This window comes from Asterias rubens, chromosome 8, assembly GCF_902459465.1.
Source record: "Asterias rubens chromosome 8, eAstRub1.3, whole genome shotgun sequence".
NCBI lineage: Eukaryota > Metazoa > Echinodermata > Asteroidea > Forcipulatida > Asteriidae > Asterias > Asterias rubens.
In genome coordinates this window covers 14,206,837-14,227,620 of record NC_047069.1, presented here as the reverse complement: position 1 = coordinate 14,227,620, position 20,784 = coordinate 14,206,837, and the positions used below count along the sequence as shown (strand labels likewise).

General features: G+C 37.8%; 1 protein-coding gene across 1 annotated transcript in view; it reads left to right on the top strand.

The window, feature by feature from the left end:
• The first annotated feature begins 1,675 nt into the window (after positions 1-1,675).
• Positions 1,676-20,784, top strand: part of LOC117293515 (carbonic anhydrase-related protein 10-like) — a 59,557-nt gene continuing 40,448 nt past the window's right edge. The window contains exons 1-2 of the mRNA XM_033775863.1: positions 1,676-2,806; positions 8,548-8,598. Of these exons, the coding sequence (XP_033631754.1) occupies positions 2,731-2,806; positions 8,548-8,598 (127 nt within the window). The 5' untranslated portion in view covers positions 1,676-2,730. The remainder of the gene's footprint in view (positions 2,807-8,547; positions 8,599-20,784) is intronic.

Sequence of the window (20,784 nt, the reverse complement as noted above, 5' to 3'; positions counted from 1 at the left end):
TCATGGTATCCTTTTTGTATCATGACTGTGGTTGAATACAGGGAACTTGTCCAAAATAGTGACAGCGCTCCGTAATACTAACATGTTTAGTGAATCGTGAATATTATTACTGATGAGGCGGTTGTACCCATTCGGGAGTGTTGAAATAGTTTTTATGAGAAGGGCTTTTAATAAAGGGGAACCCGGTAGTTAAAACAGCCACTGACTGAGATAGTTTCCGACCATGAGGGCGTCATCTCCTATATGTCATTTATTTTAATTTTAAGAAAACCGTATTAAGTTATAACCAATGCTGACAAACACCAATGGGGAAACCCACACAATCAGAAAATGGACTGGAAACCAACCAACATGCAAGGCTCTGGTCTGAGGTGGGTTCGAACCGAGGTCCACAGAGGTTGAAAGGAGGGGAAAGAAACGACAAAGATGGGGCATACATGTGTGATTCCACCCTTCATTTTTATTATTATTATTGTTTACCATCCACTTCACAGTCTTCCTGTATAATCTTGTCCTGAGCCAAAAAGATGGACATAAAGACCATGCACAAAATGGTACACGACTACATTCACTGTTTCCTTCCATTTGAACATGTCTAACCCCACGAGGACAAGCAAGAAACTACTCTGGTCTCTTTCAAGCACCGATAACAAGCACTGCGGTTGTACATTAGGACACAGGTAAACCAACAAAGATGTATGATTTAATCCACCAATGTTATTTACCTGCCCTGGAGCCGGAAAGTAATATATAAAGACCGTGTACGAAATGTAACCTCACTACATTCAACGTCCTCAAACCGAGGCAAACAGGAAATTAGTCTGTTTTCTCTAAAGCATCAAGAGCAAGCATTGTACATGATTACACAGGGATCACGACAAAGATGGACACAGCTGTGTGACTCTGATTTCATCCTCCGTATTTACTATCCACTGTATTTATTTAGCCTTCATATATTTCTATCTTTCCTGAGCCGGACAGAGGGACAAGACCACACCTGTCGACCCTGGACGGTTTACCGCAACTAAAATCTATCAATGACACGTTAGCAAACTCCCGGCTGCTCTAACCTACTTTTACCTTCTAAAGTACTCATAAATAAAATAATGCTGCAAGCGCATGGAAACACATGTTTACCTGGTGTGATATAACAACAAGGTTTATTTTTAGCCTAATTTGCATAGACATACAAAATATGCGCCGTCTTATTATTGGTATTCATAAATAATAATAATAATGCAAACTGAAAACACTATGGTTACCTTGTGTGGTATAAAAACAAATTCTATTCTTAGTCTAATTTGAATACTCATATAAAATTTGCATCTTTATTGTCCGTATAACGTTTAAGTGGAATATTTAATTTCTCTTTCAAAGCCTATTGTCAAAAATCAATTCCGAACACAAATATCCGCTCCGTGGTAAAATTCAAATTAGCTCTATCGCAGAGCGCATATAACACCGCTCCGTATTTGATTCCGGTAGGCTCAGTGATGGAATGAGCCCGTGGATTGATCGATCCGTACGGGGGCCGTGTGAGTCCGTCAATAGCGGGACCACGGAGCCTCTGGGCTGTTCGCTTTCTAGTTCCATTCACCACAATCCGTGGGCTGGACTTGAGAGCTGCGCAGGCGCTCTCGCTCTTTATGAAAATGAAATGATTACTGAGTGCAGTGATAAAATTGTGATGCGAACAGCTCACTCGCTCATTCAGTATTGTGGTGTTGTGTTGGTTGGTGCAGGCCTACATGCGTCTATCACACTGTGTGAGTTGTATCACCCACGGAATCACCTTTTAAATGTTGATGAATTATTGGATAATGAAGTATACGGCGAGCGATCAGACCAGCTGATTGAAGGAGCCCTGTCATCTGCACCGATGCACCCGTTGAACAGTCAAGCTGGTTCACACAGGAACCCCACAATGGACTCGGGGGTCTAAAATACTGCCTGGAGTCATGTTTGTTGAGACCACAGCAACTTCGTAGCACATGGTCGCTTGCTCACTCGTGATAAACGCATCATCTCGGGTTTATATCCGGAGCTTTAGGAAACAGTCGTCAGGGGGCAAAACAATCGGGGGCTTCTCGTTTGCCCTTTAACGCGAACTGCTCAGTGTGTGACTCGGGAGGGAAAGACAGAACGAGGCATCACGTATTAGATCTCTAGGAAGGAGCTATATGCTGAATAGATGACTGTGATCATCTAGTGATAATTGATTTGAGTTATTATCAGCTAATCATCGTCTTAACCGGAGCACGTCGAGTTGCTTGACCCTCTCTAACCCATCTCATCACCATCATCATCATCATTACCACGATCATCAGTAGCATCATTTTGGATTCACGTCCTGGAAGTTCAGTCTACAGAATATTAAACACAGTCTTGGACGGAGCTCGCTAGTTCCACACGATTTATCACACCCATTTAGTAAACCTCCGTGGGAGATCTTCCCCTGTCAATTACTCCTCCGCGGTGTCATCTTGGACAGCATCCCTTAATCCTTCGGTAATCTGATCTGGATCTTCAACCATCTTCTGAATCACCTTCTTGTTGGTGCGTGGCTAGGAGGGGGTTTAGTGTTCCCTTGTCTGAGGGCCATCGGCGCGTAATCGACGGGTTGATTTGAGGGCCTGGACGCGGTCCGATCTGATTTCTCGTAGTTTTTTTTCCCGAGTCCGGAGTGCTGTAGCTTCATTCAGTGTGTACCATCTTCGTGCTCCTTACAAGATGATGCCCGTTGGGACTACCTCTTTCCTCCTCCCTGCTCTCCTTATCGTTCTCGTCATACTCTCAGAGTGTGCAGGTAAGTTGATGTTATGTCCGATGAACCGTCTCTACTGGCTCGAATAAGTGTTGTCAGAAATAACAGTGTGGAGCTTATTTTTAAAAATAGGTCTACGGGTGGGCATGTACGGTCGATTGGCTGAAGGGGGTACATGACGATGAAACCACGGCTAAAGGAGAGAGAGCCTAAATTGCTTGTTTTGTGAACAAAAAACGTGGGTCAGATAATAAGTTGTAAAAGCTGGATCGTGGCTTGTTTGGAATGGAATGAATACATTCATCCAAACCGCCCTGAATGGAAACCTAGTTTATCTTGTGCCCCAAGAATGAAATTGCTTGAAGAAAAGATGTTGCTTGTCATGTCATGTGCCCTAAACTCTGAATGAAAATTGAGGATTCTTTACAATGCTGGTGATTTTATGAAAAGTAATCCAAGACTAGTTTGTCATTAAGTTGTATATCAATTTGTTTCTGAGAACTATTTCCTTCTATTCTGAGACGAAATCGTCTTGAAAAATCAACCTCTTGATTTTTGTTTATGTCAGATTTTCTTTCCTTTCAAGAGGGAGGCAAGCATTGCCTTTAAGAATTTAATTATTACATTGACACATCAGACAAATCTCAGTGAAGTATGGTTGTGCAACAACAGCACAACAAACATAATTCTACAATATTTTGTTTTCGCAGGTTTACTTGTGGACAAATCATGTATTTTTAAATGTGCAGATCTCAGCTGTCTTGATTTACTACCGTTCAAATCAATGTAACTAAATCGATGCTGGGGCAAAATAGTTAGTACTCTTTGTTTATACTCAAAATCGGTATTTACCTTTGCTGTAGTACACATTACACAGGGTACCCGACATAGTGACGTCATGATACAAGTCTATTAGGCCATTACGGTGCGAAAAGATCACGACAATACGTAAGATTCTTAAGAGCTCTTCCAGGATCGAGTGTCATATCAAGATCGATAAAGGTAATCTTGGAACGAATTTGCACGAAAACCATCCAACAGATATTATAATTCATCAGTCAAAGCGCCCTCTGTTGGCACCCTCGGGCTTGTTGCCGTAACTAAATCGCAAACAAAAGTGCACGACCTATCATCATGACGAATATGTTTGAATTGGAAAGGGCTATAGGTCTAACTACACGTACAAACTGGCGAAACTATACACACAAAATGTAAAACTGTCTGCCATCTTGGTGATGTTTCCATGTACAGGCAACTTATAATGCTGTCAGTTCAGTACACAAAATATAGGAACCTGGCTATGTTTTGATGTCAGCCCCAATTCAAGATGCCTGTTCTACGACACGGGCAAATACAGTCATTCTCCAAAACAAGATCCTACATAAGAAAATAAACCCAAACCAACTATAGGTGATTATTATAAACTCCATTCCCCCAACTGCTCCACACTCGCCCTAACTGTCATCTTTGAAAGTTTATGCTCGTGTAAATCTCCATCAATTTCATTAACAAAACACAGAGGAGTGTGCCCCACGCCCCCTCTGAAAAAACCCTTAATCAAACACAGTCCCGTTGTGCAGCATGGAAAACACATTAGACCGGATTGACTTGTAATAACCATCGGAATCTCCAGCCAACACCCATGGCTATTTTAACACACCGACGCGCAATATGAAAAACAGCCTCTAGTGCCGTGAAAAAAATCACCAAAATTAAACGGGGGACCGGTTCGTTTCTGTCAACGTTCCACCGGCTGCCTGAGCCCCCCTTCAAGATTCGAGACTGGGGCTCCAAGCTATGCGTTGAATATAACTATAGCACTATATTTCCTTCATCATAGAGTGGATTTAATGAGTAGTAGACTGTATAATATCTATGGGATCTAGGCTTAGCAGTCAGTTCAGATTGAGTGCTGTGATATCATGCGTGGCTCCGCAGGGTTAGATGCTTGGGCCTTTATAAATGAAATAGGGAAGTGGCTGGCGATAATCACAGCTTATATCTTACAACTCATTTCACGCCGATTTAATATGGCATTGGTTCAATGAGCCTGCACAAAATAAAATTAAGTCGTATGGCAGAGGGACAAACGAAAACATTGGAAAATAAATAATCAAACATTGACAATGTAAAAGATAGTCAATGTGAATACGATGTAAACTCAGGTTTGGCCTCAACAACGGCAGTATGGAGTATAAACATTTAAATTCTTGAAAATGAACTCGAGGAAATTTTACTGGTGAAAAATATTGTTCGGTTATGACTGGCCACAAAAACAGACCACGCCTTGCACTATTCAAAACTGATTTAAAACGCCATTGTGCTTAGGAAAAGTACATGTACATCTCCATTATAGATGATTCTACTGTGAAATTTAACACAGAAATCCGTTAAATAATTGGGTCAAGGTTAACCCTGTATTTTTATATCGATCAACTTTATATTTTGTTTAAATGCAATGGCTTTCCAAGTATTCATGTGATTAAAGTGAGGAGTTGTTGAATAAAAAAATTCCCCACAGGGAATTGCCACAATTTAACGTATTTCATATAAAAAACTCAAAACAGAAATAAAATAAAAAACTATTTATCTAAATAGTATTAATCTACATAATTATCAGTTTAAATATTTCTTTATACAGTACCGGACCCAGTGACATTTCTTCACTCGTGGAGAATCGAGTTCAAATAAAGAACAATGCTTTAGGAGCAAAAGATATAAAAAAAAAACAAAGAGGGAAATACACAGAAATCAAAGAGGATGTAAGCTGAAAAGTAAACATAATTATTTCCCCAGCAAATCCTTGCTTAAGATCATCATCCAATCATAAAGTCGTTGTGGCCAGAGGGGACCCGTATAGGAAGGCACAGAGTATATGATCTCAACGTTTGGATTATTTGATTAAGATGGAAAATTGAATTAGTCCTGGATTTTGTCGTTTCTATTACAGAGCTCCGTCGAGCTGGAAGGATGAAATGTCTTCACATAGATGATCGTTGTATAGCTAAACCAACAACCCATGATAATATTATTCTAATCGTTCTGGTATAAGACCAATACCCCATGATATTATTTGTCGTGGGGTATAAGCCTATAGCTTCGTAACAAGACTTTAAAAATTGAATTGCTGTTTACAACTTAATTATGATGTAGATGCAATGTCAGTGTTGCATCAAAAATCCGGTTGTACCAATGGTCTTCAGGATTTTTTCCCCAACCTTCAATTGTTTATAAAACATGCCATCAAAACAAAAAGTGGAGGGTTTTCAATTTAAACGTGTGTATAGCGCTGCATGTATCGTGTGTAATGATGTCACATTTCTTTCGCAATTTGTGAAAAGCATCAAATTACTTATCCTGGATTCAATAGACCTATTCGAGCACCTTTGGGACCACCTGGGTCCCGTCTAAACATTTGTTTTTACCTCCCTGCGGAGACATATTTTGTTCTTTCCTTTGTCCCTGTAGTAAAGAACCTTCCATCCCCAGTCATTAGAATTCCCCAAATGAAAAATATTACTGTTATCGGTTTCCTGAAGGTAGTGATTAAAGACAGTGGACACTATTGGTAATTACTCCAAATAATGTTTAGCATAAAACCTTTCTTGGTAACGAGTAATGGGGAGAGGTTGATAGTATAAAACATTGTGAGAAACAGCTCCCTCTGAAGTAACGTAGTTTTCGAGAAAGAAGTAATTTTCCACGAATTTGATTTCGAGACCTCAGATTTAGAATTTGAGGTGTCGAGATCAAGCATCTGAAAGCACACAACTTTTGTGACAAGGGTGTTTTTACTTTCATTATGATCTCGCATCTTCGATGATCGATTGAGCTCAAATGTTCACAGGTTTGTTATTGTATGCATATGTTGATATACACCAAGTGAGAAGACTGGTCTTTGACAATTACCAATAGTGTAAGGAAACACACTCAAACACTTTTCTCAAATGTTTGAATACGCGCGACACTTCCCCAGTTAATTCAAAAGAAGATAAAGTTCAAACTCGGATGAGTAGAGGTATTTCTAAATAAACAACATATTCGGAGTAATTGATATTCACTACTTCAATTACGCCTAGCGATTTCACAGATCATACAAAATGGATAATTTATTTTCCCCGATCAATGCCCCGATGCAATTATTCATTCGATTTGATATTCCGATAAATGCAAACTGCAAAATGCATTTTATGTTTGTTTGATTGTTTGTTTGTTTGTTTGTTTGTTTGTTTGTTTGGGTTAATCTTCTCATGAAGGGAACTCAGCAAACTCCAACAAAGGGATAAAAACACAATACTGGTAACAGCCAATCTCTCTCATACAAACATTGGTTTAACGTCTATGATTATGAATTACACAAATCAAGAAATTAAAGTGATTCAGTTACTAGACGACAATATTTATTCTAGTCATTATGTATCCACAGAATGTGAGCCCCCGGATCACTTTAATTAGTGTTCTACCCCCCGTGTAAAATAATTTGACCATTTCGTTCCAAAACAAAATGCGAAATTTAAAAGAAAATGTTTCTTTTGTATAATGGCTTTTATGGATGATTGTCTCGTATAAAATTCCTCTTAATTCTTCCTACTGGAACTCGATAGTTTATGACATCCGAATTATTTTAATATTTGGGATTTGTTTTGTACTACTCGATTAATGCCAATAATCTTCTAGCTAAACAAAACGGGTAATTTTCAGCCACGACACCTTTAATTCTTCTACTCGGTATTTCCGTCTGGTATCCACTGTTACTACCGACAAATGCATACACTATTGCTGACAGATGTGTTCCATACCAACAGAATGCCAGTCTCAGGGATACTTAGATTAATTTTAACAGTTAAATAATTTGACCCTTTCCTTTTAACAAAACAAAATGTCAGATGTTTTAATAAGTGTTTGTATAGGGTCTAACGCCATTTATAGATGTTTGAATAAAATAAGCAAAATCTCTTCATAGGAACTCAGTAGCTTTTAAATTACACATTGTTTTATTTCATGACCTACAGGTGGTATCCACTGTTACTACCGACAAATGCATACACTATTGCTGACAGATGTGTTCCATACCAACAGAATGCCAGTCTCAGGGATACTTAGATTAATTTTAACAGTTAAATAATTTGACCCTTTCCTTTTAACAAAACAAAATGTCAGATGTTTTAATAAGTGTTTGTATAGGGTCTAACGCCATTTATAGATGTTTGAATAAAATAAGCAAAATCTCTTCATAGGAACTCAGTAGCTTTTAAATTACACATTGTTTTATTTCATGACCTACAGGTGGTGGCATAATAAACCGAATCGGTAAACGGGAACAGTTTTTTTATAGAAACTTTTTTTTTTACGAACAAGGGCCAGTTTTCATATACTTACAGAATAGCAGAAAAATGCTTCACCAATTGGATAGGGCCAGCCATAAGTACACACGTAAACAAAAATATACGTTAATTTTGAATGTAACTGCCTCAAAGCAAATAGAAATCGGCTTTATAACAATATTGGTTCTCAATGATTTGGGTCACTGTTGACGTGAATAATAATGCCATTAAAAATGAATATATGGTTATATTTTCGGTCTGATAACTTGCGTTGTTAATCATATCAATATTGTTTCCAATCATGGCTCCGTTTGTGCCTTTTAAAACGATTTTTTTTTCACTGACGTTATCAGATAAAGACGTTAACTCCCACATTTGTTTTACGGAATAGTTTGTCATGTTATACTTCAGAACCTTTCAGCTTTAATTTGCTTAACTTTCTGTTGTATTTATTGACAGGTCAATCTGGTCTAGGATGGTGGGATATATGGCAGTATGACGGCTTGCAAGGTGAGTCAATCGTTACACTCCTCCGATGTCTCTTACATGTCTGTCAAACTGTCAAACTTGTCAAGATCGTCTGGGGGAATATTTCCCTGTTTGGTATCTCCGTTTGTAAGCGGTATCCCTGGTTGAGCGTGGTATCCCTGGTTAAGCGTGGTGTCCCCGTTAGAGCGTGGTATCCTTGGTTAAGCGTGGTATCCCTGTTTAGTGCGTGGTATCACTGTTTAGTGCGTGGTATCTCCGTTTATGCGTGGTATCCTTGGTTAAGCGTGGTATTCCCGCCAGGACAGCACCACAGATCTAAAAATGTGCTCGCCTTCCTTTCCCCTTCTTTATTAGTCTCATCCAATCCTCATCATTTCTCTCATTAATGCTCCCTGCATCTCCCCTCCTCCTTCCCCGTCTTTCAAACTTCCGGAGGATCCTAAATGTCTTAATTTCCTCAGAGTATATACGTCTTACGAGCTACACACTCACAGGCAAGAAAAGATATAACGAAACAAGTAACTGCACGAGCTGGACGAAGATGATCGGGTAACGCGCTGCAGAAGAAGTCAAGTGCCTCATGCAAAATGCAGATGTTGAAGAGTATCAAACGAGCAACGGTGTATCACCCATCCCGGTGTTTGACTTAAAGGCACTGTACACTATTGTTGATGTTGTCAAAGACCAGTGTTCTCACTGGGTGTATCCCAACAAATGCATAACATAACAAAAAGGCTGTGGAAATTGCGACTCAATTTGTCATCGAAGATGCAAGAGAATAATGAAATAAAAAAACACCATTGATGCACAAATTGGTGTGCTTTCAGATGTATAATTATAGACTTCAGCTGAAGTTGTTTTGTTATTTGAGTGAAAAATTACCTCTTTCTTGAAAACTGTTTTACAAAGGAATCCGTTCTCACATAAGAAGTTTTATACTACCAACAGCTACCCATTGCTCGTAAACCAAGTCAGTTTTTATGCTAACACCAATAGTGTCCAATGCCTTTAAAGGCACTTCACACTATTGGTAATTACTCAAAATAATTGTCAGCATTAAACTGAATTGGTATACGAGCAATGGAGAGCTGTTGGTAGTATAAAACGTAGTTTTTGAGAAAGAGGTAATTTCTAACTCAAGTATTGAAAGATTTTCAGGGCTAAAGCCCTTTTTAGGCATTTAACTTATGGTGCTTTTTCTTTAATAATTCTCTTGGAACTTCGATGACCAATTCAGACAAAATTTTCAAAGGTTTGTTATTTTATGCATATGTTGGGATACACCAAGTAAAAGTGAGAAAACTCGTACTTTGACAATTACCAAAGCTGCCAAGTGCCTTTAAAGACGGTGTCGAGGAAGCCTGGGCTCATGGGCGAGGGAAAATAGTGATCTCTTAAGAGTGTGTGAGAGAAAGCCAGAGGGTAGACTGAATCTTAAAGAAACCAAAACGGTATCATCACCGGGGAACAGATGGTTTAAAATTGCAACCTTGAGAGTCGACTTCGTCGTATCGGTGTCTTGAAGGCCTGGAGGAGTCTTCTTCTCTGTCACGGAGGAGGCAAGACGATGCATAAAGATAAGGCTGGCATCAGCGGGGAGAGGAAAGTAGTGTTTCAAGTCTGCGGTAATGCATTCTTTATTTACGAATGCAAAAATAGAAGCTGAAACTATGACACTGATGTTTTAAATATACCGAGGTATACAGAAGACAACACAGATTTCTGCCAAACATATATCACAACCTCTAAATACAATGTCGAGCGTTACTCCTACATTTAAAAGCAACGTATACCTTTGGTTTTTGGAACCGTTCGTTTGTTTTATTCCTGTATAAATTGAGATGTCACAATAAAACTAAAATGTTTTGTACTATCAACAGCTCCCGATTACTCGTTACCAAGTAAGGTTTTATGCTAATAATCTTTGAGTAATTACCAATATTGTCCACAGCCTTGTATAAAACTAGTATGATAAAATAAACAGACATGGTAAAAAGCAAGCACAGATTTTAAGTGAGTTTGTGTCTACACTCATCGCACATCTGATATTATTATTAACACCGTTGTATTAATTAATACACCGAGGTATATAGAAGACAACATATATATACCATACCTTTAATAAAATAATATATAAATGATAAAATAAACAAACACGCACAGATTGTAAGCGAGTTTGTGTCTTCACTCATCACCAGGCTGGTATATTATTTACATTAGTCACAGTGTTAAAAACAAATAACCAACTCCAAGCCTAGAGGTTACGAGAATGATCGGCAGTCAAGCGGTACATACACGAGTCTGGTAAACACATATGTATCAAGGATACGATCATCCTGAACAAATGCATGATTTGGTTTACCCATTACGCCATATGTGGGCACACGCTTCGGTTGCGACGGCGAGGTACTAGACGTAAATTTGATTCGGATTTGTGTATAAAATTGTTGGTTGTTGAAATGGGTAATTATATTTTAAACTGCATACATTTTGAAAACACAATCGAATTATGCTGTTTTAAAGTATAAATTAGTAGGTGTCACCATTACATAATATGGCCTACATAAGGTTGGGAGAAAAGGCTCAAAATGCAATCACAACAACTTTAAAACATCAGTAATTTAGATCATTAGATGTTCTAACGAATGATATACTTACTATGTAGACTGTAAGACCGAATACTTAGTTTAAATTAGGAAAATATGTATTATAACATTGGCAAATATTACGGTTAGAAATCTTTTAGGTGTACAATTAGACAGGATGAGGCCATCCCCACACTATCAATTCCACGAAAAGTATGAATCGGGACGAACACATTTATGCTACATGAGTAGGGTAATGACAGAATTACACTGCAAAAACCGCAGTGTTAAAATGTACACAATTGACCCATTTCACCTGACGTCATCATCAGAAAATCTTGAATGCGCCAATCTGGTGGGCAATTTCACTGTGCGTTTTCATATTATAATAACTCTATGCCGTGCGTTATGCAGTGAAGTGTGTATTTTAGGCGACGCGGCGTTAATACACGTAAACCTAACTGCCCACCAACATGGTGAGCGTGGCATCAGTCGCCGCGTGTGACGCGTGTGCAAGGGGTCAATAGGTGTTGTATACGTTTTGGCCTATTTTTTATTTATTTCAACACCATTGTTATGAAGTTTTTGAGTCCCTTCTTGGTATCTATATACAACACCAATGGTGTCAATATTCAGATTCAGATTTCGCTATTTCACAATTTGCTTCAGAACTCGCGACGACATGACGAGCGAAGTGGACTGTCACATTTCGCATAATATGAGTATACACTAATTTATTTTCTTAATTGGGAAACGGTACTCAATATTCCAAAAATGTCTTTTCACGATGGCATGAATTTTGAAATTAGGAATACATCTGTGCCCTGACCCAACTATCAAGAACCCATGCAAAACTGATTATTTGTTATATATGCGCTGACATGCTCTGCTTCACCTTAAGGCACGATATATATTAAGTTTGTTTTTATTGCAACCAGCACTATACTGCACTGGAAACCTATATCGCACCAGCCACTATAGAACCTTACCAAAATTGTACAGGATTATTTGTCTAGTATCAAATGAAAATGATGAGGAAATAATTTGAAAATATGCCTGATAATGGTATTATATCATATTATGACACCAATTGTTTCTGAAATAGAAACTTTGATTGGCTGTTATTTTCCCGCTTCTTTCTGGATCCTTCCCTTAATCCCTTTCCCCCTCTCTTTTTCTATAAATGGATATGTATTTGTTTGTACTTGTTTTATGCCTCTGAAGAAGGTCCGGTTTGGATCGAAAGCTAAGGCCATCTACCCTATTTATTATATTAATGGTATTATGCTCATAATCGTCAACAAAATGTAGCCACTACCCTCCATTGGCTTGCACATCACTAAAGATCAGATGGGATTGCTTATCTGCAATTTCTAGTGTACACATTGCCTTCGAATTGAGCACTTTGAAAAGCGTTTGTTACTAAATGAGTATGGTTGGAAATCAGTTTTAAAGGTTAAATATAATGTTTCCCCAACCCTCTAATTTGTTAGGTTTTCCCTTGACATCGTGAACTAACATGTTTCGCCATTTTACGGAACCAAATGTAGATTCCATAAAATTATGGACCTTGTTAATTTTTAAACGTTCGTTAACACGAGGTAAAAAGGACAACCTTACAATTTCGAAGATAACAGTATGAATCGTTACATTCTATTTTTAAAACATCTTGCCAGTCATATTCATTTAACAACAAACGCTTTTCATAGCCCAAATGCGTCCAAAGGAGAGCCCAATTCGAAGGCAATCTGTCCCTTCTTTTAACAGTTCATGCTCCACGTGTGCTTCAGAATGAGTTCCAAACAACACAGTCCCTTCATTCATCACTTTCCTCCTGCTTTCCTATCACGTTGCTAAGTTCTATTTTTGTATACTTTTGTTTGTGATTCCGTTTATTGTATGATGGGAGCATATTTCTTCTGATTTCTCGGAACAAGGAGGTTATGCTGTGGCATTACATTGCGTCGAACTAAGCATCACCAAACTTGAAACCAAACTACTTGAACTGTATGTGGATTGTTTATTACAGTCGATGTCTTATACACTGAGATTCGAGTACCGTTTTTTTGGTTTATTCCACCCACGAATTTTCATAGAAATTCAGTCTTTTTAGTATACCACGCAGCTTTGCCAACTTGAAACCATACAGTATGTGGATTTTTGATTACCACAGTAGATGTCTTAAATAAAGAATGAAACATGAGTGATGGCCGTGAAACTTGAGCCTCGCGACGGCTTCATGTCGAGGGAAGTTGTGACATTCTTCTCTAATTGGTTTTCAGCATCCAGTGATTGACGGTTCTATGTAACGTGTTGGTTGTGAATACAGTCATCAAAACTAATTGAGGAATGAGTTAAGGGTTTGTAACCTTTGACCGAAAACCATCAATTATGTAGTAGGGTGTTACATTGATATAGACATTTTGTTTGATTCGTGTAACTGCTGTATATGTTATATATCATTGTTTGGGTTATGTGGTGGGCATGCTCCTGCACCGTAACGTGTTGGATCTGAACACAGTCATACAAAAATAATGGAGAATGAGTTAGGAAACAAATTGGTTAATTATCTATGGCCAGAAATCATCGATTATGTAGTAGGGTGTATACATGGATTTATATAGAAAATTCAAAAAATTTCTGTTGATTTTTTTACAATTCTGCATTTCTAATTATGTTGTCTGTTTTGTGGGTATGTTTTGCAGAATGTAGTGATGTTTATACGCATTTGAGACCTGATGTGGCGATATATGAGAATCCGAGACTTAAAAGTCAGGGGGAGCTTTGGCAATGAGTTATATTTCAGACGGTATACCGGGATCTCCTGGGGGAGATTTGGTCAAACAACTATGTTTTTGACTGTTCTTATGAGGATCCGAGGCACACAATAATTGTTTGGAAAGCCAATTATTGTATTTTCCAACAATTTCTGAAACGCAAATTGTTACTCTGCTAGCTCTATTGATGTAAATATAAATAATTTATTTTAAAATGCAAAATTAACGTAAAACAGAGAAATTGAATTTCTGATTCTATCCTTGTATTGCCACCAACCTAGTGAAAAGAAAAAAAATGAGAGCCTGCGGCTTTCACTGCTTTTGTAACTAGGGGCCTAAACATAATCTTTATAAATCTACTTTTATGTGGGAAAACTCATTTCCATGCAATGAATTGAAATAACCACCAAGGTCAACTTTCCATAAAGAAACATTCACCATCAATTATGCAGGCCCCTTAGGAACACGGACGCCAATAAAACCCTCCCATTATGCTTGACTTGTATTCAGTTATATATATTTGGCGGGTAGTCTAACCACAGACATAATTTTTTCCCGCCATAATTTTTAATTAGGCAGCCCTATACAGTCAATAGGCAATTAGGTAGCTCAACCGGAGATCGTCTTTCCCCTGACACAATGCATTATTTCCCAGCTATGATCCTCGGTGGTGAGTTATACTCGCTTCGGGTTATATAGTCAGTATATCTGAAATGAACAGATGTAATTTTGCAATGGGATGTAGGTGAGAGGTCATAATTGGCGTGGATATGTTACATTTAAAGGGAAAGTCGACCTCAACATCAAAATGTCTTCCTCAAGAGAAGTAGTTCGAGTTCATCTACACTAGGTTTGGCACTATGTCATCCCACCGCCATCTTTGTCGAGTTTCCCTATTTTCATATTATATGATCTTAAGTTCAGTTTTGTTACTCTTAGAAGGGGAACCAGACCATTGCCGCATCTGGCCTCAGTTTGACCGATATGCATTTGCACAGACTTTGCAAGTCTCGCGCGAGTTCGATCATTAGGACCCACTAAAGTGCGCGAGTTTCATTCACACGTTAAAGCAATGGGACCAAAGTGGTCCTAAAAATGTTCGATTACGAGAGATTCACGCAAGAGACTATTGACAGGGATCAAACAAGATGATGTCACTGTCACGAAGTCTTGTGAAATGAGTTACAGTTACTGATGATATAAATCTGTCATATTATATGAACTACATTACGATGTTGATATAAATCACTTTTGAATATTGAATTCATACTGACTTTATTTAAAGGCAGTGGACACTATTGGAAATTACTCAAAATGATTATTGGCATAACAACCTTACTTGGTGACAAGTAATGGGGAGAGGTTGATGGTATAAAACATTGTGAGAAACAGCTCCCTCTAAAGTGCCATAGTTTTAGAGAAAGACGTAGTTTTCCACCAATTTGATTTCGAGACCTCAGATTTAGAACTTGAGGTCTCGAAATCAACCATCTAAACGCACACAACTTCGTGTGACAATGGTGTTTTTTTCCCATTATTATCTCGCAAGTTCGATGACCGATTGAGCTTAAATTTTCACAGGTTTGTGATTTTATTCTTATGTTGAAATACACCAACTGTGAAGGCTAGTCTTTGACAATTACCAATAGTGTCCACTGCCTTTTATAACGAAAGTGCATAAATATCTCCTTATCCTTGAACCGTGATGATATACTAAGCAGTGGTAAAACAATTAAAACAATCGTGTCACGCACGAATGACAAATCTATATACATATTTTTGACGAGTCTGATCGACGGGAAACAAAACGATTTCAAGTATAAACCTCTCTGATTTGCATGTAAATTTAAAACGTGTAAAATCCGCGGGGAAATTTCACATCACACCTTGTTGTATAATGATTACACGCCCTGGCAAGCGTAATGCATTGCGCTGGTAAATTTATGTCAAGTCCCATTTCGTGATTGTAATGATGAGTGCGTCTTAAAGACACTGGACACCTTTGGTAATTGTCAAAGACCAGTCTTCTCACCTGGTGTATCTCAACATACGCATAAAATAACAAACCTGTGAAAATTTGAGCTCAGTTGGTCATCGTAGTGGCGAGATAATAATGAAAGAAAAAACACCCTTGTCACACGAAGTTGTCTGCTTTCAGATGCTTGATTTCGAGACCTCACATTCTGAGGTCTCGAAATCAAACTCGTGGAAAATTACTTCTTTCTCGAAAACTACGTCACTTCAGAGGGAGCCGTTTCTCACACAAAGTTTTATACTATCAACCTCTCCCCATTACTTGTTACCAAGTAAGGTTTTATGCTGATAATTATTTTGAGTAACTACCAATAGTGTCTACTGCCTTTAAGTGGGGACCTTTTAATATAATGGGGAAATATATAATGGGTCGAAGTCATTTTAGAAAACTCATTTTCGTCAAAACACTTGGGGATGCAACGCGGCGAGATATGTCACTGACCTCACTGAAGTGAACACGATTCATAACAGTGAAAATTTCACACAGTGACTTCAATAATACTACGGCTAAGTAATTTGAACAGGGACCCCCCCCCCTCCCACCCCAATACATATTTAGGGCCTATGTTGTGAGTTGAAAAAAAAATGACTTGAGAAGGACTTGGACCTCTACCAACTTAGCTATCAAGCCCTTATGTATTTGTTTTGTTAGGGATCGTAAGACATTGTTTGGAAAATTACTCATGTGCTACCCATGTGTTCCTGCTGTAGCATGCGCTGCAGTTGCTTGCCTCAAACTTGCCTGTAAAAGTTGTCTCGTGTGATGACTGAAGGCCAATTGCTGACCATAATCATGGATGGGTTGTCTCACTATCTCTCAGTTCCTTCACAGGAACCGTAATATAAAGGAATCGGTTCCTGCAAGAACCACTCTGATAACTTGACGTTTCGACAAGCTTCTGTTCGAGTATTTGTAATATACATGAATAGGCATGATAAAACGAGACAATCTCAAAGCTTCAAAGCATTTTACATGCAAAACCACAAATATTTTTAACAGAAAATTATACCCATCAACAAATCATCAATCCATTACTTATTATAACAGAACTTGATACAATAAGGACTTAGGGAGCCATTTTAACGGAAATGACTGAGGCAGATTCCAGACTTCACTACAGTTAAACTATATCAATCCCTGGACTACAGTCATCATGACTGGATTCACTCTTCTCCACTGAGCATTATGAGATGTTTTTGTTTTGTTGTTTTTAATCATGGCGTCTAGGTTTAATTTTATGATGTGATTAGCAAAGGACAGAGGCAATTACGCCTGAGTTTTATGGATGGCCACGCGGGGTAATTTAGGCACCGACCTTGAATTCCACCCGTCACGATGACGTCATAAGTGGTTAGAAACAATGAAAGCATAATTCAGGCCTTTTTATTTTCTTCAATAGTATGGAAAATTGTCACTGTTTTTTTTAGATAGGAACTTAATATTTCAGGTTATTAACATTACTAATAACACAATAACATGCAATTTCACAATTGTATAATAATTGTACCGGCGTTGTAGCTTTTCAGCCAAATTGTTGTAAACTTGTCCGACTTTTTGATTGAAATATTTCCTAAATATATTTACCTTATATAGTGAAATAAAGAGCATTATTTTTTTAAAGTCTCTAACACTTAAAGCAATTATACACTTTCGGTAAACAGTATTGTCCAAGTCCCACACTTCGTGTGTCACAAATTATATATAAAATAACAAACCTGTGAAAATTTAGGCTCAATCGGTAATCGGAGCCGGGAGAAAATAACGGAAAAACCCACTCTTGTTACCGCGCGTTTCGCCGTGTCATGACATGTGTTTAAAATAAATCCGTAATTCTCGCTATCGAGAATTTATATTGTTTTAATGTTTTCTCAAAAAGTAAAGCATTTCATGGAACAATATTTCAAGAGAAGTATTTTACCATTACCTTCTGTAAACCCTGTAAGTTATTTGTAAATCTGTGAACTTTTTTTCTGTAACGAAAGTGTATAATGGCTTCAAAATAATGTTTGATTCAAAAGAAGGTGATTTTAAAAAATAAAAAAAAATAAAAAAAACCTTCTCAATTTTTATCTGTTGATAACGTTGGTGTCGATTTATGAATTTAGATGAAACAAAATCGACAGAAACAGACGAGTTCAAAGAAGCAATTTGATCATGTCAATTGCAAGGGCGATTTTATCTCCAAAATATTTGAAATTATGAATTTATGCAAACTTGAAATGAATTTCCTTACGTTTATATAATTAAGAATAATTAAACATTAATTAAGAATAAAATAAATAAAAATACTTTAGTGGGTTATCCATCTAACATGTATTTTTTATGGGATTATATTTTGACTCTAGTGACTGACACACACGTACACATGCACGCACAACATGAGATAGTGATATTAACTATACCATATAATAATTATCACACATCAGCTTATTGAAACCATGCTGGGAACCCGCTGAGAAAACCTAATTGACTAAAATGTTCTCCAGCGTAATAATCGATATGACGTACTATAGTGGAGTAATTAAAATTACATTAAGAGTAAGACAAGCAATGTTGCCTGTTCAAACTGTGATCATTATTCTGCAATTTGATAAAGTGGTTTGAATGATAACAATACACGATCATTCCGGCCACGGACTTGTAATTATGTACTCGCCAATCGCATGGTTTACATACAAAGAAGTAAGGTCGAAACCTCCCCATTCAATGAAATAATTTACCAATTGACAAATTTTGACTCGTTGTTACGAAATATTATAGTGGAGTTTTGGGTTACATTTTTATTAATTCATTCATTCATTTTGGCTTATTTTTCAATACACAGTTACACAACTGTGAATAAAAGTAGTCAGGTAATATTGAAGTGTTCACATGAAGAACAAAAAACACTACAGAAAAATATGTACATTTTTTATGAAATTTATCTGAATACTCAACAAACCAACAAATCAAAGAGAAGAAATGTAAGAAGATAAATAGTCAAAAATTGAAAAACACAAACAAAACAAACCGTCAAAGCAAAACATGTTTGTATTACTTTGAAAACATTTATGATTTAACATATACTGGTATACGATACATTTTTTTCTTTTAACATTATGGATTCGAACCCCGCCCGCGGCGAGGCACCTGTGGACAGGACCATGAAAGCACTGAATGCAGAAACCATTCGCATAAATTTTTCATTCATCAACGCAATATTTATTAAGTCCTTTTTGCGGATCGGGTTACATAAAGAACCAGATAACAATAACTTTCCACTGATAGACTTTATGTACATGACGTCATAAGAGGTGCCGTCGGCTATAGAGATCAAACGAGGTTTGCTCATTGGCTCATCATGTGGCCTGCCTGTAAGATGTCCATTTTCCATTTAATTGTTTCATCATAGTTTTACCTCTAAGATGGCGGCTTAAGATAACGTAAATTCTTCTGAAGGTCCTTTGGTAAACTTTCAAGATACGCCCGGAGATACCCTAAATGTAAAAATGTCTTGAATTGTTTGAATTGGTATCTTGCATTTGGAAAATTATGTTTGACTGTCTGAAAAAGGAAACAAAGAAACCGGTGCATCGACGATTTGGTATAAATGGAAACAAAAGTGACCATGCACTTTTCACGATACACTGTACTGTAATACAGCCTTCGTCAAAAGAGTACAATATTAACTAACAAACTGCACACGCAAAGATCCTGCAGCTCTACAACCATACACTCGGAAACTGGATCAAACACATAAAGGCTGTGAACATCATCCCCGTTTGTTATATGTACTATTTATATCCTCACAGACATCACTTCAAGGGTCTTCTTAATTATAAGAACTTCTTCTTTACACGACGAAAACATCTGTCGGTAGCAAGGTGATGATATTGAACAGGAAAAAAAGAAGACTCGTACGCCGGGTTGATGAAGAATTGCTGGCCATTAATATGCGGTAAATGCTTTGAAATACCAGGGGCCGACCTTCGAATTGTTAGAGATGGGGATGCCTGGACGATGCATCAATGACAAGGGATGAGGAGGGAAAAGTGCAATGGGGAATCTTGTGTGTAGATTATCCTGGAGCAGTCGGTAGAGGATGGGTATCTCCTTCAGCTCATTTCAGTCAGGTCTGGTATCTGTTGTAATTACTCTCATCCGGGATGACCAAATATGGATTTCATGGGAGAGATTTGAGGTGATGGGTCATGGGGGCTTTGGGTTTGTTTAGTAAGGGGACACACCATGGAAACTGGTTTATTGCTGGTTTCAGTCGGTAGGAAGGATGGGTATCTCCATCAGCTCATTTCAGTCAGGTCTGGTTGTAATTACTCTCATGCGGGATGACTATATGGATTTCATTGGAGAGCTGGGGTGGGTCACCATGTGGGAGGGGCTTTGGGGTTTGTAATTTTTTAGTGTTATTTTTCACAGAACTCGGGAAAGTACTGCTTATATCGTGCTCGTACACATCGGTGTATGTGGGGTAAAACCATGTTTATTATCCTGAATGCAACACAGAGACAACTAGTTCAATGCTGGTTTCATGACGTAAAATTAGAACGTTAATACATTTTGAGAAATCAAAAATGGCAATGAATTCAAGGAAATCTGGTTGTAGGCCTTGTGCGGAAACGTTACAATGATAGCTACTGCAAACTTACGGCACTCATTAGTGTATACGTAATTGTCTAATGGTTCCCAAATAGCATACAATCACTCAAGGCATTATTAAACTGAAAGACTAACACAAGTACCTCACACAAAAAATCATGTATATTAGTGTACAACGGTTGCTGTGCACACAATCAAGCAAGTCCTGCAAAAT